The sequence below is a fragment of the Eucyclogobius newberryi genome, unplaced genomic scaffold, assembly GCF_026437365.1.
Source record: "Eucyclogobius newberryi isolate DKJ021-1_F unplaced genomic scaffold, fEucNew1.0.hap1 SCAF_61, whole genome shotgun sequence".
NCBI classification, from domain to species: domain Eukaryota; kingdom Metazoa; phylum Chordata; class Actinopteri; order Gobiiformes; family Gobiidae; genus Eucyclogobius; species Eucyclogobius newberryi.
Window position 1 is genome coordinate 217265 of NW_027316290.1, and position 13606 is coordinate 230870.

The following is a 13606-nucleotide window of genomic DNA, read 5'->3' on the forward strand; positions in this document are numbered from 1 at the left end:
CGCCTTTGTTCTTGTTTTTAGGAGAGGTGGTGATCGCCTTTGTCCATGTTTTCAGGCGTGGTGGTGATCGCCTTTGTTACTGTTTTCAGGAGAGGTAGTGATCGCCTTATTTTTTCAGGAGAGGTAGTGATCGCCTTTGTTATTGTTTTCATGAGTGGTGGTGATCGCCTTTGTTCTTGTTTTCAGGAGAGGTAGTTATCACCTTTGTTATTGTTTTCAGGAGAGGTAGTGATCGCCTTTGTTCTTGTTTTCAGGAGAGGTGGTGATCGCCTTTGTTCTTTTTTTCAGGAGAGGTGGTGATCGCCTTTGTTCTTGTTTTCAGGAGAGGTGGTGATCGCCTTTGTTCTTGTTTTCAGGAGTAGTGGTGATTGCCTTTGTTCTTGTTTTCAGGAGAGGTGGTGATCGCCTTTGTTCTTGTTTTTAGGAGAGGTGGTGATCGCCTTTGTTCTTGTTTTCAGGAGAGGTGGTGATCGCCTTAGTTCTTTTTTCAGGAGAGGTGGTGATCGCGTTTGTTCTTGTTTTCAGGAGAGATAGTGATCGCCTTTGTTCTTGTTTTCAGGAGTGGTGGTGATCGCCTTTGTTCTTGTTTTCAGGAGTGGTGGTGATCGCCTTTGTTCTTGTTTTCAGGAGAGGTAGTTATCACCTTTGTTATTGTTTTCAGGAGAGGTAGTGATCGCCTTTGTTGTTTTCAGGAGAGGTAGTGATCACCTTTGTTATTGTTTTCAAGAGAGGTGGGTATCGCCTTTGTTCTTGTTTTCAGGAGTGGTGGTGATCGCCTTTGTTTTTGTTTTCAGGAGAGGTGGTGATCGCCTTTGTTCTTGTTTTCAGGAGTGGTGGTGATCGCCTTTGTTCTTGTTTTCAGGAGAGGTAGTGATTGCCTTTGTTATTGTTTTCAGGAGAGGTAGTGATCGATCGCCTTAGTTCTTGTTTTCAGGAGTGGTGGTGATCGCCTTTGTTCTTGTTTTCAGGAGTGGTGGTGATCGCCTATGTTTTTGTTTTCAGGAGAGGTGGTGATCGCCTTTGTTCTTGTTTTCAGGAGTGGTGGTGATTGCCTTTGTTCTTGTTTTCAGGAGAGGTGGTGATCGCCTTTGTTCTTGTTTTTAGGAGAGGTGGTGATCGCCTTTGTCCATGTTTTCAGGCGTGGTGGTGATCGCCTTTGTTACTGTTTTCAGGAGAGGTAGTGATCGCCTTATTTTTTCAGGAGAGGTAGTGATCGCCTTTGTTATTGTTTTCATGAGTGGTGGTGATCGCCTTTGTTCTTGTTTTCAGGAGAGGTAGTTATCACCTTTGTTATTGTTTTCAGGAGAGGTAGTGATCGCCTTTGTTCTTGTTTTCAGGAGAGGTGGTGATCGCCTTTGTTCTTTTTTTCAGGAGAGGTGGTGATCGCCTTTGTTCTTGTTTTCAGGAGAGGTGGTGATCGCCTTTGTTCTTGTTTTCAGGAGTAGTGGTGATTGCCTTTGTTCTTGTTTTCAGGAGAGGTGGTGATCGCCTTTGTTCTTGTTTTTAGGAGAGGTGGTGATCGCCTTTGTTCTTGTTTTCAGGAGAGGTGGTGATCGCCTTAGTTCTTTTTTCAGGAGAGGTGGTGATCGCGTTTGTTCTTGTTTTCAGGAGAGATAGTGATCGCCTTTGTTCTTGTTTTCAGGAGTGGTGGTGATCGCCTTTGTTCTTGTTTTCAGGAGTGGTGGTGATCGCCTTTGTTATCTGCTGGCTGCCGTACCACGCTCGACGCCTCATGTTCTGTTACGTGTCTGATTGGTCCGAGTAAGTATAAGAAACAACTATTTCACTCACGAGTTTAAACCTAAAGAACAATCTGTACTTTTATTGAAAACGATCATTGTTATTGTAGTTTATTTAAATTAGTATCGAGCATTTTAAGGTTCAGTTTTGTTTTGTTCTAAATGTTGGTGAGGTTTTGCCCTCTAACCAGAAGCTTAGTGAGCTGAAGGATTTAGAGGAACTGTTGTACTTCAAAAACAAGGGACATTTCAAACATGAGACAATCTTTGTGTAATGACATTTTGAAGTGAAATGTTCTGGTTCAAGAGAGAAATCTTCTTTAGTTTGAAAGAAGCGGCAATAAAAGAACATTTGTTTTTGTAAAGCCCAAAATCACAGCAGCTGTTTCCTCCAAGAAGACGGATTAAACTATGTTCATAGGAAATGAGCAAATGTCCCAGCGTCCCCTGTCCTTTGAATCTCCCCCTGTCCTTAGACCCTCCCCCTGTCCTTAGACCCTCCCCCTGTCCTTAGACCCTCCCCCTGTCCTTAGATCCCCCCCTGTCCTTGGACCCGCACTCTGTCCTTAGACCCTCCCCCTGTCCTTAGACCCTCCCCCTGTCCTTAGACCCTCCCCCTGTCCTTAGAACCTCCCCCTGTCCTTAGACCCTCCCCCTGTCCTTAGAACCTCCCCCTGTCCTTAGATCCTCCCCCTGTCCTTAGACCCTCCCCCTGTCCTTAGAACCTCCCCCTGTCCTTAGATCCTCCCCCTGTCCTTAGAACCTCCCCATGTCCTTAGAACCTCCCCCTGTCCTTAGAACCTCCCCCTGTCCTTAGAACCTCCTTCTGCAGAGAGACTGTTGAGCCAGAAGCATCAAGAGGAGAAAGGGCGGTTCTTCTAGAGACACTTCATTATGAAGTGGATGAAGAAGAACATGTGGACGGCCTTGTAGAGACACAGGTGAACTCTAAAATGAAATATTGTTCAAAGTAAAAGTAGTTGGAAGCAGAGGATAGTACTCAGCGGAGCTGAAACTGTAGCTTTATATTTCTGTTCCTCACTGGCCTGAACATCAGTCATTTAAAGAGGAACGTTTTAATCCTGGACTTAAATGAAGAGACTGTGTCGCCTCTTGAACATGGACAGGACTCTACCTCCTACTGTGCTTTTAGAGACTCTTGGGACCACCAGAAGGCTATACCTCCTACTGTGCTTTTAGAGACTCTTGTCTAAGGACACGGGTGCTTTGCCAAGTCCCTACGAACATGTTTAATATGTTTTTCACTGTCGTGACTCAAGTAGGAAAAGATTCAGTTGTTTCATCTGGACGTTTCGACTCTCGTCCATGAGTCATTCTCAATCTGTGAATTGCGTCTGGAAACTCCGATATTTATCCTACTCTGAGTAAGCCCCGCCCACCGGGCGGAGCCTCCTGATAAAGGGAGTATTTGGTTTCACTTGAAGAAATACCCCTTTGTTTTCTATCAGTCCTGTAATGGGCCATCAGCCTCCTATTGGGACCTGACTTTAGCTCCCTCCTCACTGAGTACCCGATGAGCATCAGAATTCTCTGGGCGTCTCCCGCTCCAGGGTTTCAAGACAATATTATATACGACCAGAAGGTTGAATTGTAACCATATTTTCTCCTGCTCAGAATGTCCCTCAGAATGTCCCTCTCACTGTCTTCAGTAGAGAGGTTTGTGGCTTCTCAGAGTAAGATACATATTTGAGTTTCCACTCTCGATTCACAGATTGACAATGACTTTTGGAGTCGAAATGTCTTGTTTTTTCCAAAAACAAAGTCCAGATGAAACGACTGAATCTTTTTCTACAATGGAACACTCCTGGACGAATGAGGGACACGCCCACATGTTGTCCCCATTCGTCCAGGAGTCACTTAGATCTAAGTGACTCCTGGACTCCTGGACGAATGAGGGACACGCCCACATGTTGTCCCCATTCGTGCTTATCACTGGACATGGGGACTTCACTATAAAAGCTCTTGGTGCTGGTTCAGGGTCAAGTGCTCGCTCAAGCTTTGTTTTAAATAGTTTTAAATATCTGTTTAAAAGGAATATTCTAACTCTTAATCATGAAATGAATGAATAGATTAAACGTCCAGTTGGTCCCAGCGTTGGCGACGCCCTGCATTGAACTGCAGTGTCATTGATGCTTTTACCGTGTCTCTGCCTTAACAAAGTGTCCCGGCCTCATCGCTCTTCTCTAAGGACACGTCTTTTATTGTCTTTATGTATTTCATGTTGGATGACATTTGCCGTTCTTGGCTCTGAAAAGGCGAGGCTTTCCCAGCAGCTCAAATGGCGCGTGCTTTTGATCTAATGAAGAGGCGGAGGCTCAGTTAGAACAAGCTCGTTATGAGGAGCGCGAGCCAGGGAGCGGCACAAATGTGAACGTTTAATGAAGGCAATCCAATCCTAAAGATGGATCAGCGAGAGATCCCAACGCCGAGCAAGTGAAGGACGGTCCATCACAGAGGAGGGGACAAGAGAGGACAGAAGACAGAGAAGAGGGCAGAGGAGAGGAAAGAGAGAGGAAAGAGAGAGGAAAGAGAGAGGAAAGAGAGAGGAAAGAGAGAGGAAAGAGAGAGGAAAGAGAGAGGAAAGAGAGAGGAAAGAGAAGACGAAAGAGAAGACGGAAGAGAAGACGGAAGAGACGACGGAAGAGACGACGGAAGAGACGACGGAAGAGACGAGGACAGAGACGAAGACAGAGACGAGGACAGAGGCGAAGACAGAGACGAGGACAGAGGCGAAGACAGAGACGAGGACAGAGGCGAGGACAGAGACGAGGACAGAGGCGAGGACAGAGGCGAGGACAGAGGCGAGGACAGAGACGAGGAATTCTCTGGGATGCTCCTCCCATTCTCTGGGATGGTCGGTGAAATCCCTCAATCGTTGTAGAGAAAGATCGTTCACATTTTGACTCAGTCACTCTAGATTGCAAATGACCTTTTCAAAAGCCAGACGACTGAAACTCAATATTAGATGAAATCATGTTCCAAAGAACTTGGTCCAGTCGTCTCCGTGACACTCACAGGAGCAAATATAGACTCAAGTCAAAGTAAAAATAAGCATTACAAGAGTAAACGTACTGAAGTACACCTTTAAAATGTACTTTTAGGGTACAAAGTATACTAGTATACATATTTAATTTAGCTTGGCAAAGCTGGGGCGCATCCATCGCCAAATGTACTTAAGTAAAGTACAGATATGTCAAACCCTACTTCAGTACAGTACTTTTACTTCTGTACTAGTTCCACGGGACAAATGGTCTTTGTTCTGTCAGTGATTCTGCTGGAGACACGGGACAAAGCGTCCTCCTCTCAGTGGGACTCTGGGACAAACTGCAGGACTCGTAATCAGAAAACAGTCATAAAAAGGCAGCGATCGCCACGGGAACGGCCGTCTTCTACACAGCTGTGAAATGAGGCGCGGACAATTTGACGAGATGGTTTTGAAATTCAGATGTTGTCATGTTTGGTTTCCTGCTGTTCTGGCTCCAGCTCTGAGCCAGAATCGTTTAAGGCCAAAGAGAACGAAAACGCTCACGAGATGAATAAAACATGTTCAATAAGACGAGGCCACAGGCTCCTCCAGCAGCACGAGCCACACACTTTAAATACAGACCCCTTTAAACACAATTTAAACACACTTTCAACACTTTAAACACACTTTCAACACTTTCAACACACTTTAAACACACTTTCAACACTTTAAACACACTTTAAACACACTTTCAACACTTTAAACACACTTTGAACACTTTAAACACACTTTGAACACTTTAAACACTTTAAACACTTTACACACTTTAAACACTTTAAACACACTTTCAACACTTTAAACACACTTTGAACACTTTAAACACTTTAAACACTTTACACACTTTACACACTTTAAACACTTTAAACACACTTTAAACACACTTTCAACACTTTAAACACACTTTGAACACTTTAAACACACTTTGAACACTTTAAACACTTTAAACACTTTACACACTTTAAACACTTTAAACACACTTTAAACACTTTAAACCCTTTAGACACACTTTAAACACACTTTGAACACACTTCAAACACTTTAAACACACTTTAAACACACTTTCAACACTTTAAACACACTTTGAACACACTTCAAACACTTTAAACACAATTTAAACACACTTTCAACACTTTAAACACACTTTCAACACTTTCAACACACTTTAAACACACTTTAAACACACTTTCAACACTTTAAACACACTTTGAACACTTTAAACACACTTTGAACACTTTAAACACTTTAAACACTTTACACACTTTAAACACACTTTAAACACACTTTCAACACTTTAAACACACTTTCAACACTTTAAACACACTTTCAACACTTTAAACACACTTTGAACACTTTAAACACACTTTGAACACTTTAAACACTTTAAACACTTTACACACTTTAAACACACTTTAAACACACTTTCAACACTTTAAACACACTTTGAACACTTTAAACACACTTTGAACACTTTAAACACTTTAAACACTTTACACACTTTAAACACTTTAAACACACTTTAAACACTTTAAACCCTTTAGACACACTTTAAACACACTTTGAACACACTTCAAACACTTTAAACACACTTTAAACACACTTTAAACACACTTTGAACACTTTAAACACACTTTGAACACTTTAAACACTTTAAACACTTTACACACTTTAAACACTTTACACACTTTAAACACTTTAAACCCTTTAGACACACTTTAAACACACTTTGAACACACTTCAAACACTTTAAACACACTTTAAACGCACTTTCAACACTTTAAACACACTTTGAACACTTTAAACACACTTTGAACACTTTAAACACTTTAAACACTTTACACACTTTAAACACTTTAAACACACTTTAAACACACTTTCAACACTTTAAACACACTTTGAACACTTTAAACACACTTTGAACACTTTAAACACTTTAAACACTTTAAACACTTTAAACACTTTACACACTTTAAACACTTTAAACACACTTTAAACACTTTAAACCCTTTAGACACACTTTAAACACACTTTGAACACACTTCAAACACTTTAAACACACTTCAAACACACTTTAAACACACTTTGAACACACTTTAAACACTTTAAACACACTTTGAACACACTTTAAAGCCTTTAAACACTTTAAACCCTTTAAACACACTTTAAACACACTTTAAACACACTTTAAACACACTTTAAACACTTTAAACACACTTTAAACACTTTAAACTCTTTAAATCCTTTAAACACACGTTAAACACTTTACACACTTTACACACTTTAAACACTTTCAACACACTTTAAACACACTTTAAACACTTTAAACACTTTAAACCCTTTAAACACTTTAAACACTTTAAACCCTTTAAATCCTTTAAACACACGTTAAACACTTTACACACTTTACACACTTTAAACACTTTCAACACACTTTAAACACTTTAAACACACTTTCAACACACTTTGAACACTTTAAACACTTTAAACACTTTAAACCCTTTAAACACTTTACACACTTTGAACACACTTTAAACACTTCACACTTTAAACACACTTTGAACACACTTTGAACACACTTTAAACACACTTTAAACACACTTTGAACACACTTTAAACACTTTAAACACTTTAAACACTTTAAACACTTTACACTTTAAACACACTTTAAACACTTTAAACACACTTTGAACACACTTTAAACACACTTTAAACACACTTTAAACACTTTAAACACTTCAAACACTTCAAACACTTTAAACACTTTAAACACTTTAAACACACTTTAAACACACTTTAAATCCTTTAAATCCTTTAAACACTAAACACTTTGAACACTTTAAACACTTTAAACACACTTTAAACACACTTTAAATCCTTTAAATCCTTTAAACACTAAACACTTTGAACACTTTAAACACTTTAAACACTTCAAACACTTCAAACACTTCAAACACTTTAAACACTTTAAACACACTTTAAATCCTTTAAATCCTTTAAACACTTTAAACACTTTAAACACACTTCAAACACACCTTAAACACACCTTAAACACACTTTGAACACACTTTGAACACACTTTAAACACTTTAAACACTTTAAACACTTTAAACCCTTTAAATCCTTTAAACACACGTTAAACACTTTACACACTTTAAACACACTTTAAACACACTTTAAACACACTTTAAACACTTTAAACACTTTAAACACTTTAAACACACTTTAAACACTTTGAACACACTTTAAACACTTTAAACCCTTTAAACACTTTAAACACGTCACACTTTAAACACACTTTGAACACACTTTAAACACACTTTGAACACACTTTAAACACTTTAAACACTTCAAACACTTTAAACACTTTAAACACACTTTAAATCCTTTAAATCCTTTAAACACTTTAAACACTTTAAACACACTTCAAACACACCTTAAACACACCTTAAACACACTTTGAACACACTTTAAACACTTTAAACCCTTTAAACACTTTAAACACACTTTAAACACTTTGAACACTTTTAACACTTTAAACACACTTTAAAGCCTTTAAACACTTGAAACACTTGAAACACTTTAAACACTTTACATACTTTAAACACACTTTAAACACTTTAAACCCTTTAAACACACTTGAAACACACTTTCTACCTCTGCTTCCGAAGAGTGCACACGCTTTTTTGCTCGCTCCGCTTTCTATCGCTGCTTTCCTTATTTATTTTGCTTTTTAATCAGTTTTTGTCTTCCAAACATTTTTGCTTTAGACTTTTTCAAGTAAACCAAGGATTTTAAGAACATTTTTCCAGTTTTAACGACATATCTGACGCCAGCGACATGTCCGGGAGAAGAAGAGAGAAAGACTGTGAACGCTGTCGGAAATATCAACAAGAAATTAATGAGCTGAAAACACGGATATATGTTTTGGAATCTGAAAAAGTTCTTCACGATACCATTCCTGTGTCAACCGACGGTAAGAAGAGCACACTTTTTACAAGAAAAACTGCTACTTTCAACCTAAACCGCAGTGACTCTGTGTCGTTTCCAAAACTGTCTAAAAACCAGAAAGACCAGGCTGCTTCTTGGAACAAACTTGGAGCAAAGCCTAAACGATACAAAGATAACGTGAAGTCACCTAAAATACAGCTCACCAACAGATTTTTACCACTTTCAGAGATGGAATTAAATGAAAAAAGGAAAGATGACGTGGCCAAAATACAGCGAGGAGGATCTATGCCAGGAGCCAAGGTCACGCAGATTGTTTTGGTTGGTGACGGCGCGATAAGTCACGTGACGCATGAAAAGATAAACACACATTCTTTTCCAAGCGCCACTGTTTCTGAGATAACGTCACTCCTTCCAAATATTATGGCTAAGCATGGAGGAGCTAAACAGCTGATTGTGCACGTGGGTGCAGTGGACATGCGGCGGGAACAGACTGAAGTTTTGAAAAAAGACTTCTTGAAGTTATTCGACGTGCTTGATAAAATGGAAATCAAAACTTTCATAAGTGGACCTCTTCCAAACATCGACAGGAGGATAAACAAGTTTAGCCGGCTTCTTCAGCTGAACACATGGCTGTCCAAAGAGTGTGCCCCGAGAGGACTACACTACATTGAGAACTTCTATCTATTCTGGAAACGAGAGGACCTGTTTAAGAGAAATGGCCCCCACCTATGCAGAGGTGGAGTGAGGGTGCTGACAGAGAACCTGCTCCACGCTCTGAGGCATTGGACTGGGCCTGGACAGGGTCCTGAGCAGATAGTTAGAGAAGAGAGGAATGAGAGAAGAATTCCTGCTCCATCAGCCAGAGACCGAGCCAATGTTTCAACATCAAAAGCACCACAACCTCAGCCTCCACCAAAGGATTCATCAGCAGCTGCTCCACCACCACCAGCAAAGGATTCAGCTCCAGCTGCTCCACATTTACCTCCACCGCCTCCAGCAAAGGAACAATCTTCAAAGGCCTTGGACCCATCTGTGACAAGCCCAACAACATCCCTGTCATCGCCCCTGCCTTCACACCAGCCCTGGGTTCCCCCTGCAACATCTACTCCCACTAAAGATTCATCATTCTCCTTCTCATCTCCACTCTCACCCATGGGCCTTCCCAGCCATTTTGAAAGTCTGATCAAATCAGGCATTAAGATGGCTCCACTCACGCCCAATATAGCAAGGGCTATGTCTTCCCTGCACAAGCCGACTACACCAACAAAAGCCCCACCACCCATCCCCTCCTCGCCTCTCACCTGGTCCCAAACTCTCCTTGGCTACAAAAGCCCCACCACCCATCCAACCTCGCCTTTCACCTGGTATCTCCCATAGCTAGGATGCACTGGGTCTCAGCGTTGCCGGGACTTATTGTCACATTAAAAATCAAACCAACCCGGGGCCCTATGTAAAAAGAGCCCCCCCTAGTGCTATTTCTGTAGTCACATCATCACACAGATGGAAAAACAAAATGCGAGTCAGGCCCAATCTGAGAAATGTGATTCATATTCCCTGTGAAAAGATAAAGCCCAGTCCCACTGAAACTAGTCTGAAACTTGCTGTGCTAAATGTCAGATCCTTATGTAACAAATCTCTCTTAATTAATAATTTTATTTCTTCTTATAATCTTGATTTTATGTTTTTAACTGAAACATGGCTTGACAAAAACACAGGAAATTTAGTTCTGACAGAATCTGCTCCACCCAACTTTAAGTTTGAATCTCAAACACGAGAAAACAAAAAAGGGGGTGGAGTCTGTGCTGTCTTTAGAGATGAAATAATTACCCGCAGGTTGTCTTTTGGGGTGTTTTCATCATTTGAATATGTATCCTTTAAAATGGAGCTAAAACGGTCTCCATCCATTCTCTTCATTGTTTTATACAAGCCTCCCCAGCACTGCCAAAGTGTTATTGATGATTTTACTGAGATGTTTCAGTCGTATGCACAGACTTTGATGGTTTGGTCATTACAGGTGATTTCAATGTGCATGTTGATAATATTTGTGATAGAAACGCTAAAGAGCTTGATGCTGTCCTTGAAACCTTCAGTCTTACTCAGCATGTGAGAGGCCCCACCCACAGCAAAGGACACACTCTAGATCTCATAATTACAAAGGGGGTAAATATTTCAAATGTTAATGTGATCGATGTTGCTCTGTCTGATCATTTCTGTGTCTTCTTTGACCTGTCTGTTTCTCCCAAACCTCCGGTTGGTCCTGCAGTTGTTCAGAGGAGACACATAAGTGATGGCACAGGTGCACTGTTTATGGAAATGATAAACTTTGAAAATGTCTCATGTTCTAATGTAAATGATTTGTTGAAATCTGTTACATCTAGTGTTTTGAATGTTCTGGACACCATCGCCCCTATAAAGGCTAAAATGGTTAAAAATAAGCAGAAGGCGCCGTGGAGAAATGATGATTGGGTCAGGGCACAGAAAAGGGAGTGCCACAAGGCCGAACGGAAATGGCGCAAGTCAAAGCTCCAGGTTCAAAAAGAGATTTACAAAGAGAAGCTGAACATGTACAACCTAATCTTATGTAGAACTAGGGAAAGATATTTTTCTGAAATAATTGGAAGCTGCAGTAACAACTCGCGTGTCCTGTTTGCCACAGTAAACAGATTAACAAACCCTCCAGCTCAGCTGCCGTTAGAACTCATTTCCACATCCAAGTGTAATGAGTTTGCATTATTCTTTAATGACAAAGTTCAGGGCATTAAAAATGCTATAAATCCCACAATGCAAAAAATGACCCTAAAACCACCAAGACACTTAGAGCTAACTCACTTTGCACCAGTAACTGACAAAACTGTCCATGAGATCATCACCAGTCTGAGTTCATCTACATGCTGCCTTGATGTGTTACCCACCAGATTTCTAAAGTCTGTGCTGAACAGTTTGTTAGCACCATTCACTCACATGTCGCTTCAATCTGGAACATTCCCAATGTCTTTGAAAACTGCGGTCATAAAGCATCTCCTAAAGAAGAGCTGTCTTGATGCGGCAGTACTGAGTCATTACCGGCCCATCTCTAATCTACCATTTGGGGCAAAGTCCTTGAAAAGGTTGTTTACCAACAGCTCACAGATTTCCTCTTAATAAACAACTCATTTGATGTTTTTCAGTCAGGTTTTAGACCTCATCACAGCACTGAGACTGCTCTTGTCAAGGTGACAAATGACATCCGCCTGAACACTGACACGGGCAAAGCCTCAGTCTTAATTCTGTTAGATCTGAGTGCTGCTTTTGACACTGTCGATCATGGGATCCTCTTACAGAGACTAGAGGACTGGGTGGGCATCACTGGCACTGCCCTAAACTGGTTAAGGTCCTATCTGGAAGACAGGAAGTACTTTGTTGAAATTGGTAGCTGTGTCTCAGACCACATGACCCTGACCTGTGGAGTGCCCCGAGGGTCAGTCCTGGGTCCCCTTCTGTTCAACCTCTACATGCTGCCGTTAGGTCAGTTGATACGCAGTGAAAATGTGTCCTATCACAATTATGCAGACGACACTCAGATCTATGTTTCACTATCGGCAGGTGAATCTGGACCAGTGGATTCACTCTGTCACTGCATCCAACAGATCAGTTTGTGGATGCAAAACAACTTTCTCCAGCTGAACTCAGACAAGACTGAAATAATCGTTTTTGGCCCACAGAAACAAAGAGAAAGTGTTAGCGGTCACCTCCAGAGTCTCGCTCTAAAACCTACAAACCAAGTTAGAAATCTGGGGGTAATAATGGACTCAGACTTGAACTTTAATAGCCACGTCAAATCAATAACATCAGCAGCTTTTTACCATCTAAAAAACATTGCCAAAATCAAAAATATAGTGTCAAAACCAGATTTAGAGAGACTTATCCACGCGTTTGTCTCCAGTAGATTAGACTGTAACGGCCTGCTCACTGGTCTCTCCAAACGAGCTGTAAAACAGCTGCAGTTCATCCAGAACGCTGCTGCTCGGGTCCTGACTAGAACCAGGAAGTATGATCACATTAGTCCTGTTCTCAGGTCTCTGCACTGCCCCCTGTGGCTCAGAGAAGAGACTTTAAAGCAGCTCTGCTTGTGTACAAGTCTCTCCATGGCCTAGCACCAAAGTACATCTTGGATATGTTAGTGCCATATGAACCATCTCGGACCCTAGGACCTCAGGGACCGGCCTCCTGCTGGTGCCAGAGTCAGGACTAAACATGGGGAATCTGTGTTTCAGTTTTATGCAGCTAAAATCTGGAACAATCTTCCTGAAGATGTGAGACAGTTTCTACTCTGACAATGTTCAAATCTAAGCTAAAAACAGTTTTGTTTAGCTGCGCATATGACTGAAGGGATTTTTTTCTTTGCACTCTTCTCTTTTGTTTGTGATTTTATTAGTTTAGAAAATCAGTTGGATTGATAATTTTTAATTTAGTTAATTTTATTGTATTTCTGTAATTTCTTTGTGATTTGAATGCATTTTTCCTGCTGTGAAGCTTTGAATTGCCTTGTGTATGAAATGTGCTCTACAAATAAACTTGCCTTTCCTTGCCTTGCCTTTAAACACACTTTAAACACACTTTGAACACTTTAAACACTTTAAACACTTTAAACACACTTTAAACAGTTTAAACCCTTTAAACACACTTTAAACACACTTTAAACACACTTTAAACACACTTTGAACACACTTTGAACACACTTTAAACACTTTAAACAATTTAAACACTTTAAACCCTTTAAACACACTTTAAACCCACTTTAAACACTTTATAAACACTTTATAAACACTTTAAACCTTTTAAACACTTTCAACACTTTCAACACTTTCAACACTTTAAACACTTTCAACACTTTCAA

At 40.5% G+C, this 13606-nt stretch overlaps 1 protein-coding gene across 1 annotated transcript in view; it reads left to right on the plus strand.

Annotated features, from left to right (window-relative positions):
- Nucleotides 1–13606, plus strand: part of ntsr1 (neurotensin receptor 1 (high affinity)) — an 88036-nt gene that overhangs the window by 38781 nt on the left and 35649 nt on the right. Inside the window, exon 3 of the mRNA XM_072434272.1 lies at nt 1677–1761. Within this exon, the coding sequence (XP_072290373.1) occupies nt 1677–1761 (85 nt within the window). The remainder of the gene's footprint in view (nt 1–1676; nt 1762–13606) is intronic.